The sequence below is a fragment of the Callospermophilus lateralis genome, chromosome 17 (assembly GCF_048772815.1).
Source record: "Callospermophilus lateralis isolate mCalLat2 chromosome 17, mCalLat2.hap1, whole genome shotgun sequence".
Taxonomy (NCBI): Eukaryota; Metazoa; Chordata; class Mammalia; order Rodentia; family Sciuridae; genus Callospermophilus; species Callospermophilus lateralis.
This window is the reverse complement of record NC_135321.1, coordinates 20,003,743-20,028,928: the sequence shown is the minus strand read 5'-3', so window position 1 is coordinate 20,028,928 and position 25,186 is coordinate 20,003,743. Positions and strand designations below refer to the sequence as shown.

Sequence of the window (25,186 nt, the reverse complement as noted above, 5' to 3'; positions counted from 1 at the left end):
TAATATTCATAGATTATCAATAACATCAAAAGCCTATTAGCATCCTATAATTTAATAATTAAAAGGAAGAAGTTATAATTCAAAGATGAAATTTCTTTGAGGATAAGAGTTAAAAAAAGAAGCAAACAAAGTCTGGAAGGCATCAAAGATGACAGCATTAAAGAAATTAAAATCCAAAATGTGAGTTTTTCACATATTTAAAGACATAAGCCAGGAAAGACACAATAAAATCACAATTCAAGCACACTAAAATCCTAGGACATGTTTAAGTATCTGAATCAATACGGAGATTTTAGTGATCCTACTGTTGGGAATAACAATCTGATACTTGGAAAAATTCACTTCATTTCAGGTTTCTTTTCAATCTAATGAAAAGATAATATCAAATATGCTAAAACTTTATATAAAAATTATTGACTACTTACTCTATGATAAGCAGGAGTTAAAATACCATTTATACTTCACAATTTTAATTATAAGCAGAAATCACTACTGAATTCTGTACAGAATTCTGTTTAGTGTACTTTTCTTTTTACATACACTAATTTACATTTTTAGAGTTAAGACATTTATAAGGAATCAATATATTAAAAACTGATAATGTGTATAATTTACATTAGACTGCATATAATGACCTGGACATATGTGCCTATAAGACAGAATTACTTTTATAATTGCTTCTTATTTAAATTAATCACTTGAAACCTATTGAAGGTAAAATGTAGATTAAGATGCAGAAACCTAATCCCCGTTCTGGGCTTCAAAATTCAACATACCTGTGAGTGTGGTACTAGGGACTGAATTCAGGGCCACTCTACCACTGAGCTCTATCCTCAGCCCTTTATTGATTGATTGATTGATTGACAGCTGTCCCACTAACTTTCTTAGACTGGCCTCAAACTTGCAATCCTCCTGCTATAGCCTCCTAAAACAGTGAGATTACAGGGGGGGTGACACCACACCCAGAATGTGATGTGGTTATAAAATAAAAATATCTACAGGAACTTCAAGAATAGAAACCTCATTGTCTAATTCATTTACTATATGATAAAAATAACTTGAAATGAAACAGGAAACTTAAAAGTTTAATTAATTAATGGGTAGCAAAATTAGAAGAATCATTTTGCCTATGTATATTTTGCTAACTATCTACTCAATAATGATTGAGTAGCTGTCATCTGCTATACATTTCAAAATATAATTGAAATCAACATCTTTCCTTTACTAACAAACCTCACTCTAAACTGGAATATCAAGATGACAATCAAGATGACAGATCATGATGTTAAAAGCATTAATTATCTCTCCTCTACTTTCCTAGATATTTTGGAATCCTATTGGAGACACAGTAGTCACATATTACCTCAATTTTTATGTTGAAGATAATGAAGGCAAAAGACAACCAATGTCTTAGTATAATCAAACCATTCTGTAAATATCATCCAATAACATGAAGATAAAGTGAAAAACATCCCAAGCTTTTGGAAAAGTAATCTGCCTTCCTGTCTATGTAAGCTAAAAGGAAGACTAACTTTCAAAAGACCTGCATTAAAATGACATTCTTTTTTTGCTGAGAGAGGAAAGGGAAAGAATTTAGCTTTTGTGACACATACTTTTCATTAGACAGTAATCTCATAAACCATAATAAAAGAAGGAAAACTCAAAACTATTCAACATACCAAAGAATAAGGAGCAATTATTCTGGACTCTTCAGCTTTAAAATTCTAAGTTACCAATATCTTTATAGACAGCAACATATTCAGTAAATATAACTCTATAGTTTTTTAAATCTGTGAATGAAATTAGGTTCAGAAAACAAATTACTGTCAGAATGACCAGAAGTTGCTAACTGACTGGTCTGTAAACAAAATATTTGTTCATTATAGACTACATTGAGAATGTTTAGACAAAGAAAAGATGAGGATAAAAATCTATTAAATGCTACCTATGAAAACCCAAATTTCCAATGTAGAACACTGTTATCAAAGATTATATATATTCTACCTTTACCTTTTGGGTTTTTGAAGCAACTCTTTTACCCAATTATACACTTTCAAAAATTTCAGTTAATAAAAATCTCTGTGAGTAAGTGATTTTTAAATCACCAAAAAGCGAAAGAACAAGATGTTCAAGACTTCAGACAGTACCTGAGAAAGAATACAACTAGGGAATGGCTTTACCTAGGTGGGTAAAGTTCAGAATGGCAGAATTCCTTCCATGTTGTAATGAATATTCTGAAACTACCAGTGTTTGGTGACTATCCTGGGTACAGTAGTAAAACAGAAGGAAAAAGCCTCACACAGAAAGCTGAATGGTCCAAAGAAAACCTAAGTGATGACAAGAACCTAAAGGCACATGCAGGTACGCATCTTTGATATTGGATGTGATACACTTACATGGCCCCTGTTGAATCTCTTGGGGACCAACAGTAAAGCAAGTTTAGAACTTCAAATCTTGAGACATCTATAGCAAGATGCTGATCCAATGTGGCTCCAAATATCTTCTGTTTTCCTGGCTCACCTGAAGAGGAAAAAACACTACAGAGGATGTGGGAACCGAATTTCTTTAAGTAGATTCTTCTAGAGTAACTGTCTGAAAGTTTTGACCCAGTCTTTTGTGAAGTCTGGAGATGAGACACTTGAAGGACTAGTGAAAAACAAAATTCAAATGAAAGGGTGGAGTGAGACATCTAAAAAGGGAGTATGAGAGCAAAAGACCATTGTTGTAGGTAACTCAGTGTTCCTCATCCTCAGGTGGGAGAAGGCAGAGAAAGGAGAGGAAAACAATACACAGATGCTTCTCCCTCCACTCCCTCACCCACTGTTACTGGAACTTCATAGAAATAGCTGAGCTTTTGACCACAATTAGGGGAGTGAATAAGCAACATTACGTAGAAGGTCTGGCATTTGGTCAAGTCTCCCTCTCTGGCTATATGGCATTACTATGCAGCAGGGAGGCCTTCCAGATAATACCATTTTTCTAAGAAAAGATTCTGGTGGAATACAGCTTGAAGCAATAAGAAAGAGAAAAATAAATTGAATTTATACAAATATGAAACTCACCAAGACAATATACAATATTTACAAAGTGTATCTGTTTTTCAAAAGGGGTGGGATGGTTTTCATGAAATAAGAAATCAGAAGTCCCCCCCTAAACAGTAGTTTCCAAGTAACAGAAATATTTTTTAACACAGACTGCATGCTTCGTCCTTCTGTGCCATGTTACTCCTAGAAAGATAATCTTTAAAAACTAAGATTAGCAGAACCAAGTCTGATATATTACCACACAAAAAGCATAAAACTATAGTCCATGTCATTAGATTCATTTTTAATGAACTTTTAAACTTTTTCCTCAAGATACTTAACCTAAATCTTATAATAGTGATTCTCCAGCATTCATGTAATATTCCTAGAGCATAATATAATTTTCTTTCCATATACATTCCATTTCAACCAGAATTTTCTTGAACTGTCTGGCAAAAATGCTAGAATTTTCTAGAAAATGAGACTGGAGGACAAATCAGGTTCTTACCTGGCGTGGCTGTTCGTTCATTCGTTGTGGGTCTGATTTCACTTTATTACTAGGATGATTTGTGACTTTGGTTACTGGTTGTTTGAAAATTGATGCTGTTTGTCTAATCGGCAATGTTGTATTCAAGTCTGGTTTACCCTGTGAATGAATATAATGTGTTTTCATTAATAAATATCATATATAAACATGATGATTTTCTTCTAATTTAATGTTTATTACTTTAAATCAGATTATGCCAAAATTCTCAGTCTAACTCAGCATTTTAAATACTCTGAAAGTACATTTTGTTATTTTATAAGACAAATATGAATTTTTCTCATAACAAATGAAAATCTTGTGTATACTTCAGGGATTTGTTGTTGTTTTGTTGTCTGTTTGTTTGGTACTGGGCATTGAACCCAGGGGTGCTTTACCACTGAGCTATATCCCCAGCCCTTTTTACTTTGAGACAAGGTCTTGCAAAGTTACTTAGGGCCTCACTAAATTGCTGAAGTCTCAAACTTGTGATCATCCTGCCTCAGTAGGTAACTTAGTATTCCTCATCTCCCCAGGTGCTGGGATTATAGGCATGTGCCACCACATCTTATATACTTTTCAATGTAAGAAAATTATCTATATAAAATTCATAATTAATTTGGTCTTTAAAGTATTAAGAATTTTAAATTGCCAAATTTGTTTGAGTTATACAAAAGGAAGGAGAAGTTTAAGGACAACAATCACTGGCATAGCAATCATCTCTACATTTTGGGAATAGAGAAAAATATTGGTACTAAATATATGTGGGTATTAAAACATAAACAATCTGATCAGCAATTAGGAAGCCACACTTACTTGAAATAACGTAAATTAACTTTCCTTTTTATATAAAAATGAAATAATTCTTAAAAAAATTCAATTAAGAAAAATGTGATAAAATAAGGATATACAAGTTAAGCACGCCCAATTTGAAATTTTTGGGGGGCAACAACATCATCACAAGTGGAAAATTCCACACCTGTGTGACAGGTCACAGTTGGAACTCGGGTTCACTAAAAATACTTATAAAATTACAGTCAGGCTATGTGCAGTAAGTATACATAAAAAACAAATTTCGTGTGTGGACTTGGGTCTCAATCCCAAGTGAGCTATCTCGTGCATGTATGTAAATATTCCAAAATCTGAAAAGAACCCAATCCAAAACACATCTGGTCTCAAGAATTTTGCATAAGGGTTTTTCAACCAGTATTCCTAAACTTTAACATATTCACATTTAATCTTTTTACACAAGAGATTTTAAATTGAGCTTCAGAAAGCTATGTAACACATTTATCAAGTTTTAACCAAGCAGAAAATAAAAATGTAAGATATACTCTAATGAGGTCAAAATGTGGCACAGAGTTGTTATTAAATTCTCTTGCAATACCCCAACAAAAAACAACAAGAAAAAAAAAAAAAAGGTATGGGGGAGAAAATCCAATGTAATGATTGTGCTGATTCTGGGAAAAAAAAAAAAGTTTTTCATACACACACACACACACACACACACACACACATATACAACACACATACATATGTACACACATAATACATAGTCATTTATATAAAAAAAATACCCTACATATTTTTTAAACAAAAAATATACTTGACAAATTTATAGGATATTTGATGAGCTTTTGCCTTTAGTATCGCCACACAGAAATTGCAATATATCTTCATGTTCCCAATAATTCTCAAACCCAAGTACACATCAGGACCACCCATCGGGCTTGTTAAAACAATGTGGACTGGGCCTCATCCCCAGAGATTCTGATTTAGTAGAGCTGAGGTAGGATCTAATAATCGCATGTCTAGGAAGGTCACCATTATGCTGATGCTGTTGATGCAGGAACCACACTTGAAGAGGCAATGCTCTAAAACAAAGACTGCTGATTTGTGGTAGGAACACCAAAGCTAACAGATGGGTATCTGTTGTTCACTTTTTGGTACCTTCAGTACATTAAACCAGCATCTAAAAACCTGGTGTTTTCACATAAAGTCTGGAATCCCAGCTCCTCACACAGGGAAAGGTATAGGAGAAATGCTAGACTTGGTTTGGCAACAGTCCCTGACAATAGCTGTCCACCAGAGATGTCAGGTTCTCATTTTGCAACATTTCTCAATAACTTACATTACCTACCCAAGCTCTAAAGGCATGGAGTTTGTGACCACTGCTTAAGGAGTTTTAGCATCTAGGAAGGTAAGTATGGTAATTACTACAACATTTGGATCCACTAATAAATGTGCCCTCACCTCTTCCCCTTTACCCACAATATACCTACCTCCTTTGTAAGTACTGAACATTTCTGTCATTCCTTTATCTCAGTTTTCTCCCAAGGTATGTTTATATTCATCTCAAATAATTCTAACATATTATTTCTCTGATATACAGCTTTATCTTGATGACTTAAAAAAATAAATCATCAGCAAATGTGACTGACAGGCTACAAAACCACCACCTTGGGATACCATCTCTAAAAAATACTAGGCCCACGAGTGTGAATTTTTAAAAAGGTCCCTGCTAATTCTGTATTCCACAAAAAGTTTGGACATCTCTGATTCACGTCTAAAACGTTCTCAAGTCCTTAACGAAGTCATACAATCTACAAAATTGTCAACATTCAATCTTAAAAAAGCTTAACATACAAATACTTATGGAAAACTGTTTCTGTTGCTAATTAGGTATAATCAGATAATTGTTTTATTAAACAAATACCTTGTTTGGTTTTTAAGTTTTTTGTTTTTTAATAAAAGAACAATATATTCAGCTGGTGCTAAAAAAAAAAAAAAAAAAAGTGGCAGCTATTTGTAGGAGCAAACATATTGGAGCCTGAAATTACGATTGTTACAAAGGATAACTGGAGGCAGCAGGGACCCTTCGATACTGTTCTAAACCATGAATCTAGATTCAACACAGACTGGAAGCATGGGCCACATGAAACTATTGATGAGTAAGGCTGATATTTTTGCATTAACTTGTGCTTTGGGGGCACTAAAGAAAAATTGGGAAACCAGCTAAAAGATTCAAGACATACAATTAACCTCTATTGTTCAATGAGGCAGTTAATCCCCTGGTGGCACAGAACAGGGGACTTTATTCAAGCATGCTACATCATTCCTCTCTTAATCTCATTTGGGATTTTACTACTGCTTCTCTTTAACTGGCCTACAGATTTGACAGAAATAAGTTTTTACTGATTAATATTATATTCCAAAAATGTATCAAGTTGAGTCATCCATAAAGCTGGTTTTCCCGGAGGCTGTTACAAAAACAGTAAATTGTTTTATCACTCTCCCCTAAGGACTTGAAGAGTCACCACTAATTCACACCCAGCCACATTGCAGAATTCTTCTAAACAATAACCAACAGGCCATAAACTCCTTTTAACTTAGGAGTTAAAAAGCAAACAGTCACAAGGGACAAGATTAGAGCTGCCCATATATTTGAAATCTCTTTCAATATTCAAAAAAAGTAAAGCAGTTCTTTATATTACAAAATGAAACTGGCAAACAAGCACATTGTAACATTAGAACTAAAGGTTTGCAAACTTTGTCAACTATTCTCAGTATGTAGGCAGGTCCTTGAATGAAAATTTAATGAATTTTATAATGTACACTAGACTAATTTTTAAATTTTTTTAGTTGTATATGGACATAATATCTTTTTTTGTGGTGCCAAGACTTGAACCCAGTGCCTCACACGTGCAAAACAAACACTCCACCACTGAGCCCCGGCCCCAGCCCCAGTCCCAGTCCCAGTCCCAAGTATTTAATTTTTTTGAGGACCTATTCTATCCTCATTGCTGAGGGGAAAATAAATTTTTATTTTGAAAGAAATTTCTTCTCTTTCCATGAAGTATGTGAGGTGGTTCTTTGTATACTCACAAAGGACAGTTATACAATAAAATTTTCATTTAAAAAATTTAATTTTTAAAAACACAATCAAGGATGCAGAGAAAAAAAAATTCCTTTTGACAAAGTTGAAAGTTATACTAGAGCTAAGCATCAAATGTGGATCTGAATTTTCCACAGGCTGAGGCAAAAAGAAACATTAAATCATTTAGTTATCACAGTCAGAAAGGAGGAAATATACCACTTAATGAAGAAAACAAATGTCCTGGTGCTAAATATAGAAGAAATAAAGACACTCAACATTACAAGAAATATTAAACAGACTTCAAATGGGTTAACTTTTTTCCTTTTTTAGTAATCTTTCATAAAAGAACATAAGACTTTAAGGACAATTCAGTGAAGATAATTCTGAAAAGGGCTAAAGCAGTAGGATCTCATTATTGTATAATCTTCCAGTGATCTAACTTAATTACAGAATAACTTAAGAGGTGGATAAGGGTTATGTTTCATAAACCAGTGGTTGTCCAGTATTTTTTGTATTCTTACACAGATAATTTTAAAAATATACAACCTCACTCATATTTTAAAGTTGATAACAAGAATATTTCATATTTCATTTAATGAAAATAATTACAAATAATACACTTACCAGAAGTATTTGAAATACTGACACTTTAATAATAAACTATTATATCACTTTATGATGTAACAGAAGTCAATATACCCAATATTACCATCTATACACTCACACACACACACACATACAAAAAAAAAAAAAACTTTTTTGTCTTTGAATTAATAATTCCATTCCTGACAGGCATGATGGCACGTGCCTATAATCCCAGCGATTGGGAAGGATCATATTCAAGACCAGCCTCAACAACTTGGTGAGGCCCTAAGCAACTTAACAACATCCTGTCTCAAAATAAAAAATTTTAAAAGGGGTGATCGATATAGCTTAATGGTAAAGCACCCCTGGTTCAATCCCCAATATCAAACATAATAATAATTCCATTCTCACAATTACTTCCTATTTTAACTTGAAAATTTTTGTATACATGAATATTTTTTATACTTTGTAACCATAAAACTCTTAGTGATAAAATTTCTTCTACAGCATATAAACCACTAATAATGTATTACATACAAATTTTTGGTTTTTAGAAAACACACACACACACACACACACACACACACACACACACACATATAATCTTTCTTAATTATTTTTGTTCTATCTTGAGTCAAAGTCTATGTTGCCCAGGCTGATCATGAACTCCTGGTCTCAAGTAACCCTCCTGCCTCAGCATCTGGAACAGCTGAAACTACAAGGCCCACTGTCCCTGGCCAGGAAAAAAAAAAAAAAAAAAAAAATTTTTAAATAACTTTACGGTCTAGATAAATACTTTTAATTTCAAGAATAGGACAAAAATTGGTGTCAATTCTATTCCTATTCTCAATTTTGTATAGATGTAGCACTAAAAAACCTTGATCACATAAATAAGCAGAATGAATTTTACTGCCATTCAAATCTCTGAATTCCTTTTGAGTTGTATGTTACAATATCACACAGTGAACCATCAAAAAGATGTTAATAATCAGTTGATAACTACGTAAAGTCCTCTAAATTTTTTTGAAAGCAAAGAATTGTACTTAAGGGAAAAAAATCACTGTTATTCATTTTCTCAAACCAATATTTCAAACTAATTGGTAATCAAATGTTTTGTACCATAATAATATTGCTGACAATAAGAGGAGGGGGCCTGTAAGATGGAAGATTGATAATGAATAGAGGGAATAACAGGTGCCTTGTTTACAGTAGGTATGTTTGCAGAACAATTGAAGGAAACAGTATACTACATACAGAACTTAAAGATATATGAAATGAATTCCTTAAAATGATCTGGGTCAAACTTTCACATAACATGTTCTGAACACCAGAGACTTGCTATATATCCTAAATACTGCTTTTTTCAGACTGGCTTTGAAAAAAGCTGCATGAGAAAGTTCAATATTGCACATATTACATGACTGGCTCATTTTATCCTTAAAATTCATGCAAATTTTGCATTTCACTTTAAAAATTAGCCTTAAGGTTAAAATGTTGTTCTACCTATCCAAAGTGTTCAACTAAAACTGATAGTTCCAAATATCATCCAAGCATTATTTAATTCTGTGCTTTTGTATACACAACATAGAGATATTCATGCCCCAATTTGAGAAGTAAAGACTATATCTCTAACTTCAATTTCCTTATCTGATAGGAGGATAACAACTATTGCAAAGATTCTTGTAAGGATTCAATGAAGTAATGCATATGTAATGTTGTTGTTGTCATTGCTGCTGCTGCTAATGCAGTTTCCAGTCAGTCACTGAACCAATACTGAGTGCCTACCATATGCCAGACACTGACTACACACTGAATACGCAGTCATGAAAAGAAAAATCAACAACAAAACCCAACAATAAAATCCCTGCCTCAGAACTTTTAATTCTGGGGGTAAGGATAACAATTAGCAAAAGAAGTTTATAGTTATCTTGGCACACAAATTCTTTATCTCTTTCACATTAATTTGATACTGAGCATACCTTTGAAATTTAGAAAATTAACCTGTTGAGCTTTCCCAGAAGCAAAGTCATCCCTTGGCTCACACACAGACAGATGTGCCTGAGTAGTATTTTTAGATCAAATTAAAGACTATTCTCAAAAAGCAATTCCAGATTTGCTCCAGAATACATACAACAGCCAATAGTGAATGCTATTCCATAAAACCAAATGTCAACAATGAAAAGTGCCTGGCAATCTCCCATAGTTTTTACAATTTAGATAAAATTCACATACCATAAAACTTACCATTTTAAAATAGACAATTCAGCAGTTTTTCCTGTATGCACAGGCTTATACAACCTGTGGGAAACCAATCTTGCACGTGACTGGGTCACACTCCCTGGCTGGGTGCTGAGGCACTCAGTTACAGAAATGTGGCAGAGCTTTCCCCACCCTTCTTGGGTTGAGGGTCAGTGTCTTGTGCATGGGTGTGTCTTGCTACAGCCCCATGGGTGAAGCTATGCTCACCTGTTCCTTTGTAATATAACCCCTTTCTCTGTTTAGGATAGAATCTTCCATGGAAGTGCCTTGTGTGTGTCCCCTTCTCTTACTGTGCCCTTGGGTGTGGCCTACCCAGGTGTCAGTCAACCTGCTGATAGTGGACATCATGAAGATAAACTCAGCCTCCTGAAACCTGACCCCTTGCCTCATTTGAATAGCTTTTCCTCAATAAAAAGGGTCAGGGCTTGCTCTCGCTCTCTCTTCCTGCAGACCCTTAAGGTCAGAGGAGCTGTCACAGCGACCCCAAAGAAAAAGGTATTTGTGTCTCTTCTGTGGTTATTTCGTGCAGCCCAATTAGCCCAGTTTAACTGGAGTGACCCCTGAGCCTTTTAGTCACAAGAACAGAAACCCGGCAGCAACCTTCATAGTTTTTGCAAAAAGTAAAGTGTATCAGGCATCTATTATTTTGTATGGAAAATCCACTTGGTCTAATATACTATGTGAGGAACAACATTTAAGAAGATCAATAGCATCATACTAAAAAAAATTAATAATGGGTAGACTACACTTTGAGCTCATTTTAAAAGGCCTATATTTACAGCTAATACAAGAGTGGAAGGCTGAAATCCACTGTCAAAAACATTTCTTGAAGAGTTCTGCTTGAAAAAAATTTCTTAAAGGGATTTAATTATAAAGTCATCAAAGGATTTATTACAAAAGATGCCAAAGAATTTCAATCAGATATAACAGCCCTACCCAAACTAAGGTTGCTATTGTATGGAATTGTCTCATTCACACCTAATTTGACACTAGCTGTATATATTTATTTGACAGTCAAGCCCAGGCCCTCTCAAAAGGATTTATTATACTTGGATATGTCTGAAGCACAAAAAGTCATGTATAACTAATTAGAATAAATAAATTGATTTTTTTAGAAATATTCTTTTTTTTAAGAGAGAGAGAGAGAGAGAGAATTTTTTAATATTTATTTTTTAGTTATCGGAGGACACAACATCTTTGTTTGTATCTGGTGCTGAGGATCAAACCCGGGCCACACGCATGCCAGGCGAGTGCGCTACCGCTTGAGCCACATCCCCAGCCCAATAAATGGATTTTTTAAAAAAAGAAAATATTAAAAAAAAAGTGTTATTACATGTTAGGTGCTCTGCCATCCAGCCCTTCCCATTAGTCTCATTTTGTCTTAAACTTACAGATGTTAAGTAAGTGGTAGATATCCTAATTAAATGTAGCCTTTCAGTAAAGACTTATTAAGCCAAGAATGGAGTAATCTGTATTATCTGCCTCAAATTTAATAATGTAAAAAAATAATGTAAAAGATTTGCTCCATCTATCACTATTTAACATTCAAAGTTATGCTTATAGATAAACATGACCAGCATATTCTTCTGAATCACGCAGCCAGCCCTACACAGTGTCCCATGGGAAAATAATCCAGTCTCCAGATGGTGTTTTTTTGGCAGTCACTGTCAACCATAGTGCTATTATATTATGAAATAATAGGAAATAAAGAATACAAAGAATCTAAAGCTCAGCACATTGACAAGAGGTTAAGACATCAAAACAAGCACTGTACATTTCATGAGGCACACTGCATTGCTCCTTGGAGAGCCAAGGTTCATAAAAAATATGTTCCTCAATTCTGAATCTGAAAACTTTCATTGTAGGTAACAAATCATAGTAACTGACTGCTGTATAACTAAGAAAATAATCTAGCACACTGGTTCTACACAAAGGGAACTAATATGATGGTTAACACCTTGGTGAAAAGTACAAAGTGTAAGGTCAACCAACAGGAGGACGAGTTAAGTCATAAAGACAAAACAGATTACCCTTCAGAGGTGAACAGAAAGTTTAACTGGTAAAGATAATATCAACTTGGAGATAAATAAGAGCCAACCAACCTTGGATACTAATAAACTTGAAAGAGAATCAAACTTGCCCAAAATGGTGACCTATTCTCCTTTATAGAGATTTAGCAAAAAGTTAAAGAAGCCCATGCGTCACTATGTAGTTTTATTACAGATCAACATATAAAAAGCTAAGAATGAAGGCAAGAGCAAAGCCACAAAGCTAGTGTTCATGGAGCTCAGTGTTCCAGACAGGTCCTAAGTACACTAAGAAGATTCTCGAACGCCACTCTCAGAATAACCAAAACTAATCCCATCACACCTTACATTTCTGCCTACCCAAGTAATAACGAAATGGCCTCACTTCCTCATTTCTCAGATCACATACATCATCACCCACCACTCATCCATATTTTCCGTACATCTACCTCAGACTTCCATGGCTCTTAAATCTCCCCTCCCTGCTTCCATGTGATATAGCTCCAACCCAGGGCCTACTGAATAGGCAAGTGCTCCACCACTGAGTTATACTCTGCACTCCCTTTCTCTCTTGATCCATTACAACCACACATCTAAGGGGCAGGAAGTGGAAAAGATTTCCTTCCTTTCTCTCCATTACTACTTTCAAATCATTTCCCATTTTTGCTCCTTCAAAAACACCAGCTTTTTAAAAGCCCATAGCATTTAGCTACCCTCTGCCCCTCCTGTTTTCTTCGTCATTTATTAAGACGTTTTTGTTTTTGTTTTCCAGTCATCCAATCAATCCCAATATTTGTCCTCAGGGACCTAAATACTCATGTGGACAACTTACCCAACATCATGAGTCTTTTGACTTTCTCTATCTAATCTTGCTTACCTAATATAGTCACAGGCTTGTCAATGCTAGTAACTGTACCATCTCCTCTAATGAAGCACCAATTCTCTGATTTCCACTACCTTCCCTTGCAGCTCACTTGGTACTTTTTTCATTTTTTGACCCCCATCTACAACTATTGTCCATTAGCCATCCTATTTTCTCACTGCTGTTTACCCCTTTCACGTTTTTCCCTACCTAGCACAGGTTACATGTTCCCAACACCATCATTACACTGCAAAAATGTTTGGCTTTCTTGACTTCCATGGTTTTTTCACTGATGCTATCCATTTACCCAGAGATTAAGCAAAACAGCATCTCTTTTGTCTACCACCTAGTAATTTCCCCACTACTGAAGAAAATTTATTAAAATAATTGTCTACATTAACCAATTTTATCTCTGATTTACTTTACCACCCAATCCAATCTGCCCTCTGTTCCCACCAAAACTGTTCTTGAGGTAATTAGCAAATTTCATGTTCTCAAACTCAATGGAAATTTCAGTCTTCCTCTACTTAAACTTTCAACAGCAATAACTTTTTTTTTTTTTTAACACTCTCCTCTCGAAGTCTCTCCTTTTCTCAATCCCTCAATCCACTTTGCTGATTTATTTAACCAAATCCTTAGATTTTCTCCAGGGCTTGGTCCTGGTTCCTTTTCTATAGGTGAGTGCTTTTCTCTAACCCATTGCTCAGAATACTACCTATGCCCTAATGACTTTCCAGCCCAGACTCTCAGTTCTAATACAGTATACCCAACTGCATACATGACACCTCCCCTTGGATATTTACTAGGCACCTCAACTTTGCACATTCAAAATGATTTTTATCAACCCATATAGTCTTTTCCTACAACGATCTCAGAAATGAAACCCTAATCCATCCAATGTGAAAATCAAGAGCTCACCTTTGAATCTTTTTGTAATGTTCCACACACAATTCATTAGCAAACCCTATTAATTCTCTTTGCAAAAGAGATCTAGAATCTGTCCAGTTCTATCTCCATGGGCACCACATGTGTCTAGGCCATTATTATTCCTCACTAGACAAGAGCAACTTCCTCTTCACTTCTATTGTGTCCATTTCATATCAAATTAACAGAAACCTATACTCAATAGTGACCCACGCTCATCAAATGCCAGTAATCCCTTGGAAGAATTTCTTTTTAAAAAAAAAAATACGTTTTTTAGTTGTAGATGGACACAATTCCTTTATTTTGTTTATTTATTTATTTATTTTTATGTGGTGCTGAGGATCAAACCCAGTACCTCACACATGCCAGACGAGTGCGCTACCACTGAGCCACAACCCCAGTCCCCTTGGAAGAATTTCAAGGTCTATCAATGTTAAATTTTTCACCCATGACATATTCACTTCCCCTTTTCACTTCCAGGGAGTGACTAGAAGGCACTCCATTCAGCAAGGCCTTAATAAACTGATTGCCCACATATATCTTTGGAAAATATTTCAACTACTTTTTCCATTGGCCAGAAATGTTGGTAGAAGGAATGATGTTTATTATTTGGATGGAAGACTACTAGGAAGGTAGAAGCCAACAGGCAGTTCTTACCACAATATGTCCTACCAATCAGAATGTTCCTAGCATAAGGCCTTTTAGTGGTGGCTAATTGGTCATGGTATCCCCCAGATAGATATAAGTCAGTCCAATAACTAAAAAGGCTATAACTCAGTGGTGGAAGGCTTGCCTAGAGTACGCAAGGCCCTAAGTTCAACACCCCTACCAAAAAAAAAAAAAAAAAAAAAAAGTAACCACCAAAAAAATACATAGTCAAAGGCCTAATCTGATTTACAGCAAGTGACTTGGTCCCTTGCCTATTCACTCACATCATCTGTCAAGGCCTTGCTCCTTCTACTTTAAAGTCAGTGGTTATTAACGTTTTTCAACTTCATTCCTTTAAGATTCTGATGAAGATAAACTCCCCTAGAAAAATGCAAACAAAAAAAAAATACTGCACACAATTCAAAGGTTTTGGGGGGTTTTTTGTTTGTTTGTTTTGTGATGGGGATTGAACCCAGCTCTACTTTGTATTTTATTTAGAGAGAGGGACTCAGTAAGTTGCTTAGTGCCTCCCTTTTTCTGAGGCTGGCTTTGAACTTTAGATCCTCCTGCCTCAGTCTCCCAAGCCTCTGGAATTACAGGCATGTGCCATGGCACCCAGCAATTCAAAGATTCTTAGAGGTCTTCCTGAGGCACAGACTCTCAGGTTAGAACTTCTACCACACACTTCTCTATTGGTTCCTTAAAATCTGATCTTTCAAGCTTTAAAAGAAAAAGAATATGTTCCTTATTGTACATTCTCTTCTGAATATTGTCCTATCTGTTCTACCTGTTGCTCAAGCTTCCTAAGAGAGTAATCTAACCATTTTTATGGAAAAGGGGTTTTTGTTTTGTTTTGTTTAAAAAAAAAAAAAAGCACATATATAACATTTGCAGCTGCAAAGCTCTAAAAATAAAGAAACCAAAAACTCATTAACAATAGTTTCCTTAAGGCAGGAGGACAGGTTACTAAGAGATAGGAGAAGGAGAAAGACATTTTCCACTGAAAATCCTTTTCACTATTTATGTACATTACTTCACTAAATAATAACAAATCAAAATTTTAAAACTTTTATAAAATCAGGAACATTTCGTTTCTAATTTCTCATCTCCCAGAAACTTTCTGGCACCGAAAATATGATTTCTGATCCCTCAGTCTATTGAAGGAGGGTTACACAAAGGTCACCAGTTCCCTTCTAATTTTTTTTTTTACTATTTCTTTAATTTATTTTATTTATTTACTTTTGTGTGGTGCTAAGGATCAAACCCAGTGCCTCACTCATGCTAGGTGGGTGCTCTACCACTGAACCACAATTCTAGCCCCTCCTTTCTAATTTTGAAACAAAGTCTTATCCTCCTTGATCACTCCATGGCATTTACCAAAACTCTTTTCTAGGATTTTGTTATACCACATTCTCTTGATTCTGGAAGGTACTTCTCACTCCCCACAAGATTATTTCATCTTGTGAATATCTTTCTTCTCTTTGTACCTACACTGGAAAACCAATGACAAACCAAAAGGATAAGAATTCTAAATCCCAGGGGATCCCCCAAGACCCTTTTGGAAACACAAATACAAAATTATTTTAATTCAATCTTCCTCCTCTATCCCCAAACTTGTTTTTCTTCCTTTACCCTTATCCAACCCTGCCCAACAAGTGACTAACTTGATCAGTTTCAAAATACCGAAAATATCGAAAGCCTACTAACTTATTAAATGAAGTTTATTCTACTGGCTGGAGAGTCCAAATAGCATGGTGCTAGGTGAAGGCACTCTGCCTGTGTCACAATATGACAAAGCACCAATCCACAAGCAAAAGGACTGTGCAAACAGGGAAGTCAGACACCAGGCATGGGCCAGGCTCATTCTTTTAATACCAACCCATTCTCGCCAAGGGTGGTGGTGCACAACTGTAATCCCTGATGGGATTACTCAGGAGGCTGAATCAGGAAGGATCGCCAAGTTCAAAAAGGCAGCCTCAGCAATTTTAGCAAGGCCCTGAGCAACTAAGAGAGACCCTGTCTCAAAATTAAAATAAAAAAAAAAGGGGGGGGGGGTGGCTGGGGATATGGCTCAGTGCTTAAGCACCCCTGGGTTCAATCCCTGTTACCAAAAATAAGTAACAACAACCCGTTCTCTTGTGAACTGGGATAAGACCCAATGCATTCCACAAGACCAGATTAATCCCTTCATGAGAATAGAGCTCCATCATCTTATTGCCTTCCAGGAGGCCTCATCTTTTTTTAAGATTCCACCACTTCAAAACCGTTTATTGTAGGGACCAAGCAACTAGCACATGAACCTCTATGAGGCAAACCACATTCAAACCATGGCAATGAACAAAGTAAGAATTTTATCAGATATGAGCAAAATTCCCTCTCTCTATAATCTTAATCATCACGTACCTTGAGTCTCCCACTCCCACGCCTCCTGCTACAACATTAATTCAAGCCATCATTACTTTTCTGAACTATAACAGTCCAAGTAATTCACTTCCAGTTTCATTCCTTCTCAAATCCAGTTCATTCCAAACTATATCCATCATCCAAATCTGATTTTATCACCAACAACTAAGTTGGTATTTTTTTTTCCAAACTGCACAGGTTTGTCCCAAGATATATCTGAGCTCCCTAAAAAATTTTACTTTTATTAGTTTGTGAAAATAATTAAAATAAACATCTTTTAAATGGTTGAGAACTTAAGGTACAGTCATATATAATCCACCTCACACCAAGATAATTCATGAAAAATGAATAAGAGATTTAAAAAATTGATTCCATTCAAAAGAATATGTTGTGATTCCATTCAAAAGAATATGTTGTTTTGTTTTTCTAAATACATGTGATGAAAGAACTGTCTTCCAAGCTTGTTATTCCAAGCTGTTAGTAGGACTGTCAAGCCAAAATCAAAATTGTTCTGTACCATCTTCATATCATAAGCAATTTGTAAAATACATCATAAGTCACACTAATGTTAGAGAACTTCATTATTATTAGTTTTGTCATTTTAATTTATAAAATTTTCATGTTGTCAAGAGCTGGAAACACAAAGAATTTGGTCTATATTTACACATCTGAAACATTAAAATAAGAATTTCTAGCAATAAAACCAAACTACTTTAAGTTCCGTAAACATGTCTTGATCCAGAACCACTGTACTCTTCTTTATACAATCCTACAGTGCTTCAAATTAAATTTTCTTAGAAACTATCACCTTGCTTCTATCTCCATTTTCTTCCTAAAATATCAAAAGTCTTATTTCTGAAAACTTGAAACATTTCCTCTTTGAAAAATCAAAACCTGCATATATGCCTACACATTATTTAGCTTTTGGAGAGAAGAGTATATTGCTTTATTCACACTGAGAGGCAAAGCCCTAGAAGTGTGCTCTATAATACTGTTGCCATTAGGCACATGTGGCTATTTAAATTTAAAGAGAATACTAAAAATACAGTTTTTCAGTCACGCTAACAGTGTTACTCAACAGTCATGTGTGGCTATGGCTATAAGATTTCCATCATCACAGAAAATTCCACTGGATTTGATACTCTATAACTTCTTCTTGGAATATGCTCTTAAAAAGCTGCTAGTGACTTTGAATACCATCTCTGAGTTGATGACCTTGAAATCTTTCTGTAGTTTTTTTATTAACTCAATGTAATATCATCAGGAACTTACTTGAGAGTTCAACCCACTTTGTCAGTTGGTGAGACAGGAGTTACCTAGAAATAATTATAGCCCTGGCAACAAGATCAATAAGACATAACATAATCAAGAACGGAATTGATTTTCAGGGTAAAGTTAAGATTGAGTTTCAGACAAGTAGAAATGGATACTGAAAAACAGTAATATCTATTAACCAAAAAACAATGCCCATTTCATCCCACTCACCCATCCTAAAATAATTAAAACACACTCTGCAAGATCTTCAAAAGTTATCTTTCCAATCACGCTTGAAAATATTACTAATCACCAGTAAACTCACCTTTGATAATGGAAGATACATTAAGATCCTGGCTTATAATTAGTCAATTTAAACTGTAAGTTAGCCTCTTTCAAAGTTTATTTGTTGACTATATCTCTAATTCTTTAAAAAATTTAAAAAAAAAAAAAAAACCTGAAAAACAATACAATTAATGATGTGCTTGGGTTAGGCTTATAACTGTATAGGAAATCACTACCTCAGAGTTCTGTTAATAATTTTAAATCTTTCTTTATATTATACTATCATAATTTAAAAGACATAATTCAGTTTATTTTGCTATACATATTTTCTGTCTTATTAGAGATGTTTAATGTTGGTGTTACTCCAAAAGAGAGCTAGCTTTAAAAAAATGAAAAACTCCACTTTATGACTACGTAACTAAAATAAATTCACACACAAAAATAAGACTATGCCTCAAAAAATTCCCATAGGAAGTTTCAGAAAACAATGAAAATCAAAGCCATTTCCAATAATGTCTGGTACATTAATTTATTTAATATACTTTTATTACTACTATAAATTTCTAGAATGAGGTGGATATTAAATAAACATCAAACAACATTTATTAAGTACCTACCGTGTGCTAGGCTTTGGACTAAATATACAAAAACAAAAAGACATGGTCCCTGCCCTCATGGAGCTCACAGTCTAATTGAAGCAGACAAAGTCACAAATACAATGGCAAAGCATCAGGAAAGCATTATGGAAGAAGGAATTATTCTGCCTGGAGGATGCAGGGCAGGCTTCCCAGAGATGGAGACAATGGAGCTGGGCCTTGGATGAGGAGGAGTTCGCCAGATGGAAGGGAAGGGGGAAGCACATTCCAAGCAGAGGAAACAGCATATGAGCAAGCAGAATCTTGAAAGTGCATGCCATGGTGCAGGATGATGTGTGGTCCAGCGCAGCTAGAGCAGAAAGGTGCACACAAACTAAAGAGACGAATTAGTTTTGGGTTTTTAATAAACTATAACTGTCAAGGAAGTAAATCTTCACATTATACTAAGTGTAGCTAAACTGTGATTGTGGAAACAATAGGATAATTTGAAGGCTTTCTGTTCATTTCATAAATATTTGAGCCCCTTCCATAGGCAGAATCTGCACTGTGATTAGAATTTCCAAAAGGCAGTTTCAGAAATATGAATCTTAATTTTCTTTTATACATTTAAGAAGCAAAATAAATCACAGCTTATAGGCATATCACCTTCACATATACATGGTCCCAACTTTTGCTAACTTGAGCACCCTATACTCCTACCACTATTTTTCATCCTTCTTAATATCCTCATAACTATTAACTCAAATTAACCCCATAGTTAAGCAATGCAGAAACAGTTTAATCTCCCCTTCCCATTCTGCCTCTCTAAACAAAAATGCCAATGCCCTATGGAAATCAATATAAGACATAATGTGAGGCAATGTATTCTGCGCTCCATATCAACTTTTAGAAATCAACTATCATAAAACAAACTATTAAGCTGAATTATTAATAAAAATAAGTTTGAAGCAGAGACCCCATGCCCTTCAGAAAAAGTTAAAAACACAGGGAAGAAGACAGCTTAGGTCAGAAAGTTTACTACACTGAACACCAAGTAACACTGTTTGCCAAGGTAGCTTAATGCTCAGGTAGATAGCAGCTTAGAGAAGGGTCAATGGGGAAAGGAAAAGAATTAACTTAGGTTAAATACTTGGCTAAATGTTTTTACACAAATGTCCATGTGTTTCTCACAATTATGCTAAAGGAAAATTTTTCTTACCTTGATTTTACAAATGAGAAGCCTAAAGCACTCAAAAGTTAAGAAAGTTGCCTATGCCTGTATCTACTAATAAGGAACAGAGCCAGTCCACCAAAACATGCCTTCAGAATCCTAAGTCCTTTCTACTCTATTACACTGCTTCTGGATTCCTAAAATCCATTCAGGACTCCAAAGACTGCAGAATTATAGCAGTCACATGCAAAGAAAGAAAAACCTGACTTCTCCCTCCATTTCTTTCAAACCAGTGGTGTGACACAATGGTGGTTATAGAAAAACAATTTAACAACTGATAATCAACTTATTAAAATCGTCCACTTAGGTATCCACAATGGTGACTTTAACTTCAACTCCTGGCTTACTGATGGAAGCAATCTGGTTAAACAATTTCAGAAGAGGTTGGGGGTATCCTCAGTGGCAGAGTGCTTTCCCAGCATGTGTAACAACACCCTGGGTTCGGTCCCAGTACCAGAAAAAATAAAAACAAGAAAAACAATCTCATAAGTACTACACAAGTCAATGGGCCACTTGTGGGTTTTATGTTTATAGTTGCTCTTGAAGGAAAAGAAAGATATTGGGGTTTTGAATATAATTTCACTGTTTACACTGCTATACAATAAACCATCAACCAACAGCTCAATAAAATTCAGAGCTAATGGAAAAAAAACTGCAGTCACAGTACTAGGATGAGATTATGCCCAAGAGTCAACATCTTCAACATCAAAAGTCAATATAAAATTGCCCTTCCTCAAACTTTGAACCTGAAAATTACAATTATGAAGTATGTGGTAAGGATATTTCCACACACTAAAATTTTTCCTCTTTTTAGGCAATAAGAATTTTGCTGGGCATTGTTGTGGTTTTTTTGTTTTGTTTTGTTTTGTTTGTTTTTGTAGTACTAAGGATTGAGCCCAGGAGAACTCTACCATTAGGCTACATCTTCACCTTTTTCTGTTTATTTTTGAAACAAGGTCTCACTAAGTTGCCTGGAACTTTCAATCCTCTTATCTAAGCCTCCTGAGTTGCTGAGATTATAGGTGTGGGCCACTGCACCCAGTTTTTTTTAAAAAAAAAAAAAAGTGGACAATTAATACTAACAAAGAAATCTTCTGTAAATAGAATCCAAATGGATCAAAAAGTGTAATATATACTGGCCTAGAGAAATACCGAAATGTTTTCTACTTTGCATGATGTACTTAGGTTCTCTCTGTGTAGGTACTGCCGAATAACAGGAAAAAAATCAATTTATAAGTCAAAGAGTTTTGCTGGGAGAGGAGGGGACAGAGGTTCAGATGGCCAAAATTTCAGTCGTTAATACAACATAAAATACTCTTTGGAGAGCATTTGAAATAGCATATAGGTACAATAATAAATTAACCAACCTTATTTTGATTAAGAGGATCATTCCGCAGTCTCTGTTTGTTCTTCTGTAATTTACTAGGCATCATCTTTCCAGTTCTGAAGTCGAAACTACTGAGGTCAACCGTATTTCCCAGGTACCTTGCCAACTGAGGTTTGCTTCTGAACTTCTTCCCACTTGGACTAGAAGAAAGATAAAATTAATTGTACAAAAGCAGTAGTAATAGATATCTAAATAAGTCTTTCCTTCATACTTTCCTTTCTGCCCCCAATGTTGCTACATTAAAAAAAAATTTTTTAAGAAACTTTCTAACTTCATTAGAAAGGAGACAATGTGTCATCTAATATAACACTCTCTTAGATGCACCACTGGGGCATATAACAGATGTTGCTACAGATTATCCCACTCGTCACTCACCCAGTAACTGCCAGAGAACCCAAACAAGCTGCATACATAGAACAGCATGCACAATGCAAATTGTCTTCAAAATTACAAACTTACTTTTCAACTTAACTTCTGAAAATGCTGGGTTTTTTTCCAAAAGTATTACACACACACACACACACACACACACACTGTACACACACAAGTATAAACCAGTATACATATATATGTGTGTGCCAAGAGCCATCAGAAAAAAATTCTGATCAAATTCTGAAATCAATAACCCTTTTTAAACACTACTCACAACCTCAAAGACTCCATATTGTCTGATCTGAGCATATACCATTTATAATAGGAAACCCTTGAATTTTGACATTTTAAATGTTCCTAGTGTAATTATTAAAATGACAAAAAAAAATCTCAGGCCAACATCTGTGAACCTGTTTATACAATGCTGACATTAGTTTTGCTAGCCAAACTCCTATCTTGGGAGTAGGAAATATTGCCAAAACTGGAAAACTATAGAAGTGTCAGAATTATTCCTGAAGTTTTTCTTTTAAGAAATTAATCTGGAAGAAATTTTTTATAGAAAGAATGCCCTCAAAGTCTTATCTAATAAATTTCCTGAACCAATTGTATAGTCATTGTGATAAATCACCAGAAAAAAAATTGTGAGAATTTCAGAAAAACTCTAAAAGAAGTCAGCATATCATATTTAAAAACTAACCTTGTACCAACTAATCACTATAAAATAAAGTCAACAGAAAGTCAAAAACAAAAAAACTCTGAGAAATCAACAATAAAATATTCCCCTGGAACAATAAAACAACTCTTTGGGTCAAGTTTAAACCAGTATACACCACTTGTCACATTCTACAGTACTGTGTCATCACAAACTTTAAGACAAACGAAGATCTTATCAACATTGTTTTTCCACAATCCCATGACTAAGTATTCCTGATACCAAATTCAAGATCTATAGAATTCAGTTAACAGATAAAAGATAACAAGGGCTGGGAGTGTAGCTCAGCAGTAGAGCTCTTGCCTAATGTGTAAGGCTCTAGGTTCAATCCCCAGAACTGCAAAATAAAAATAATAAAAGCAGATGGAAATAAAAACCAGAACATAATGGAATAAAACAAAGGAAGTAACAACCAAAATACACCAAGGGATAGAATACAGGATCATATATAGCAAATTTCTAACATTAATTTCCAAAATGTTCAGTAACACAAAATAGCAAATAGCTTTCAATATTGTCTAAAACTTGAATCATCTCTGCCCACCACATACTTCTACCCCAAAACCTCATCTTCTGCATTCCCATCTATCAGCAGCAACAATGTCCACCTAGTACCTAATCCACCAATCTAGACAGCCACATCACAATTCTTCACTGTTCCCCTCCATAAGCCACATAACCAGTACCAAATTCAAGTTCTAAATGTTCAGAGTCTCCTCAGTGCTGACAAAATAGCTTCACATCCTTAATAAGACTTTTAAAAGTTTTTAATATTTACTTCCCAGATTCTTTTCCTACAAGCCTTGGTGCTGTGATTCTAATAAAGTCACCAAAATATGTCATATACCTTTGCTGTTCAAATCATGCCAACATGTCACCTCTCCTCATAAGCCTTCTATTACTCTCCAATTCAAGTTTAAAATAATTCTACTATCTTCTGCAATACTTATTTGTTTGTTTGTTTATTGGTACTGGGAACTGAACCCGGGGTGCTCAACCACTGAACTATATCCCTTTTAAAATTTTATTTAGAGACAGGATCTCAATGAGTTGATTTGGGCCTCACTAAATTACAGAGGTTGGCTTTAACTCAAAATCCTCCTGCCTCAGCTTCCTGAGCCACTGGGATTACAGGTGTAAACCACCACACCCAGCTCACAAGTCTATTTCATTACAATTTCTATACATTTCCTAAATGAGTCCAACAACCAGAAATTATGATGCCACATTTTTTTAAATATTTTTTTAGTTGTCAATGGATTTTTATTTATTTATATGTGGTGCTGAGAAATGAACCCTGTGCCTCATTTCACACATGCCAGGCAAGTGCTCTACCCCTGAGCCATGACCCCAGACCCTGATGCCACTTTTTAAAACCCTCAAACATCATACACATGATAGTACTGAACAAGGTAACTTTCTGAGAGCAAGAAACCATCAACTGAATAAGAAAGGATGTGGTTTTCATTTGCAGACACAATGAAATGATAAACACCATGCTTACTTAAACATTATTTTGCATGAAATTTTGAAAATTAAACTGGAAAATATTTTTATGGTTAGTATGTTATACTTCAAAAGAAATAGAATAGTAATAAAAGATCCAAACGAATTTGAAAAATTGGTGAAAATTTCTCTGCTCTTAGGTCACTTATATAATTATTATTTTAATTAAGCTAGACTACTCATTGTAGCCTTTATCATCAGATGTTCAAGTTACTAGTAAAGAGGATTCTGATAAACTATTCAATGTGCTTCAAAAATGAAAACAAAAAAATCTCTCCACAAAATAAAATTCAAGTCTAATCAGGTTTCCCTCAAAAGATCTCTGTAGTGCAATAAAAAGGTGAGCTCAGGAGTAGACCCTGATTTGACTGACAAATTTTCCAGAAGGAAACATTCAGGCAGCAACTTTTGCCAAAAAGATAAGCACTACTGATTTTGGCATATAGTTGTAATAAGTAATTTTTTTATGTAACAGCTGAAATGTCAAGTACCTATTGCATCTGAAACCCTACTAGAGCCTCACCACTACACTGCTCTATGGAACAAAATTCATGTGAGACATATCCATTTTCGACACCTCTCCCTCAAGCCAAGAAAATGTAAATAGGTACCTAAGAACTTCACAAGCTATATTGGGTTGGGGCTGCAGCTCAGTTGTAGCTTAGCACCATGCATGGCCCTGGGTTGGATCTTCAAAGTCAAAAAGACAAGCAAAGGCTATATTAATCAAATG

The 25,186-nt window shown here is 35.0% G+C and overlaps 1 protein-coding gene across 2 annotated transcripts in view; it reads right to left on the bottom strand.

The window, feature by feature from the left end:
* The window catches only part of Mbd2 (methyl-CpG binding domain protein 2), a 70,869-nt gene that overhangs the window by 32,152 nt on the left and 13,531 nt on the right, over nucleotides 1-25,186 (bottom strand). The window contains exons 2-4 of one of the 2 annotated variants that reach the window (XR_013089034.1): nucleotides 21,844-22,003; nucleotides 3,532-3,669; nucleotides 2,397-2,520 (exon numbers count right to left, since the gene is read on the bottom strand). Coding sequence is in view for 1 of the 2 variants with exons in the window: in XM_076836988.1 (XP_076693103.1) it covers nucleotides 3,532-3,669; nucleotides 21,844-22,003 (298 nt within the window). In the remaining variant the exon portion in view is untranslated. The remainder of the gene's footprint in view (nucleotides 1-2,396; nucleotides 2,521-3,531; nucleotides 3,670-21,843; nucleotides 22,004-25,186) is intronic. The other variant, XM_076836988.1, reaches the window with a different exon arrangement.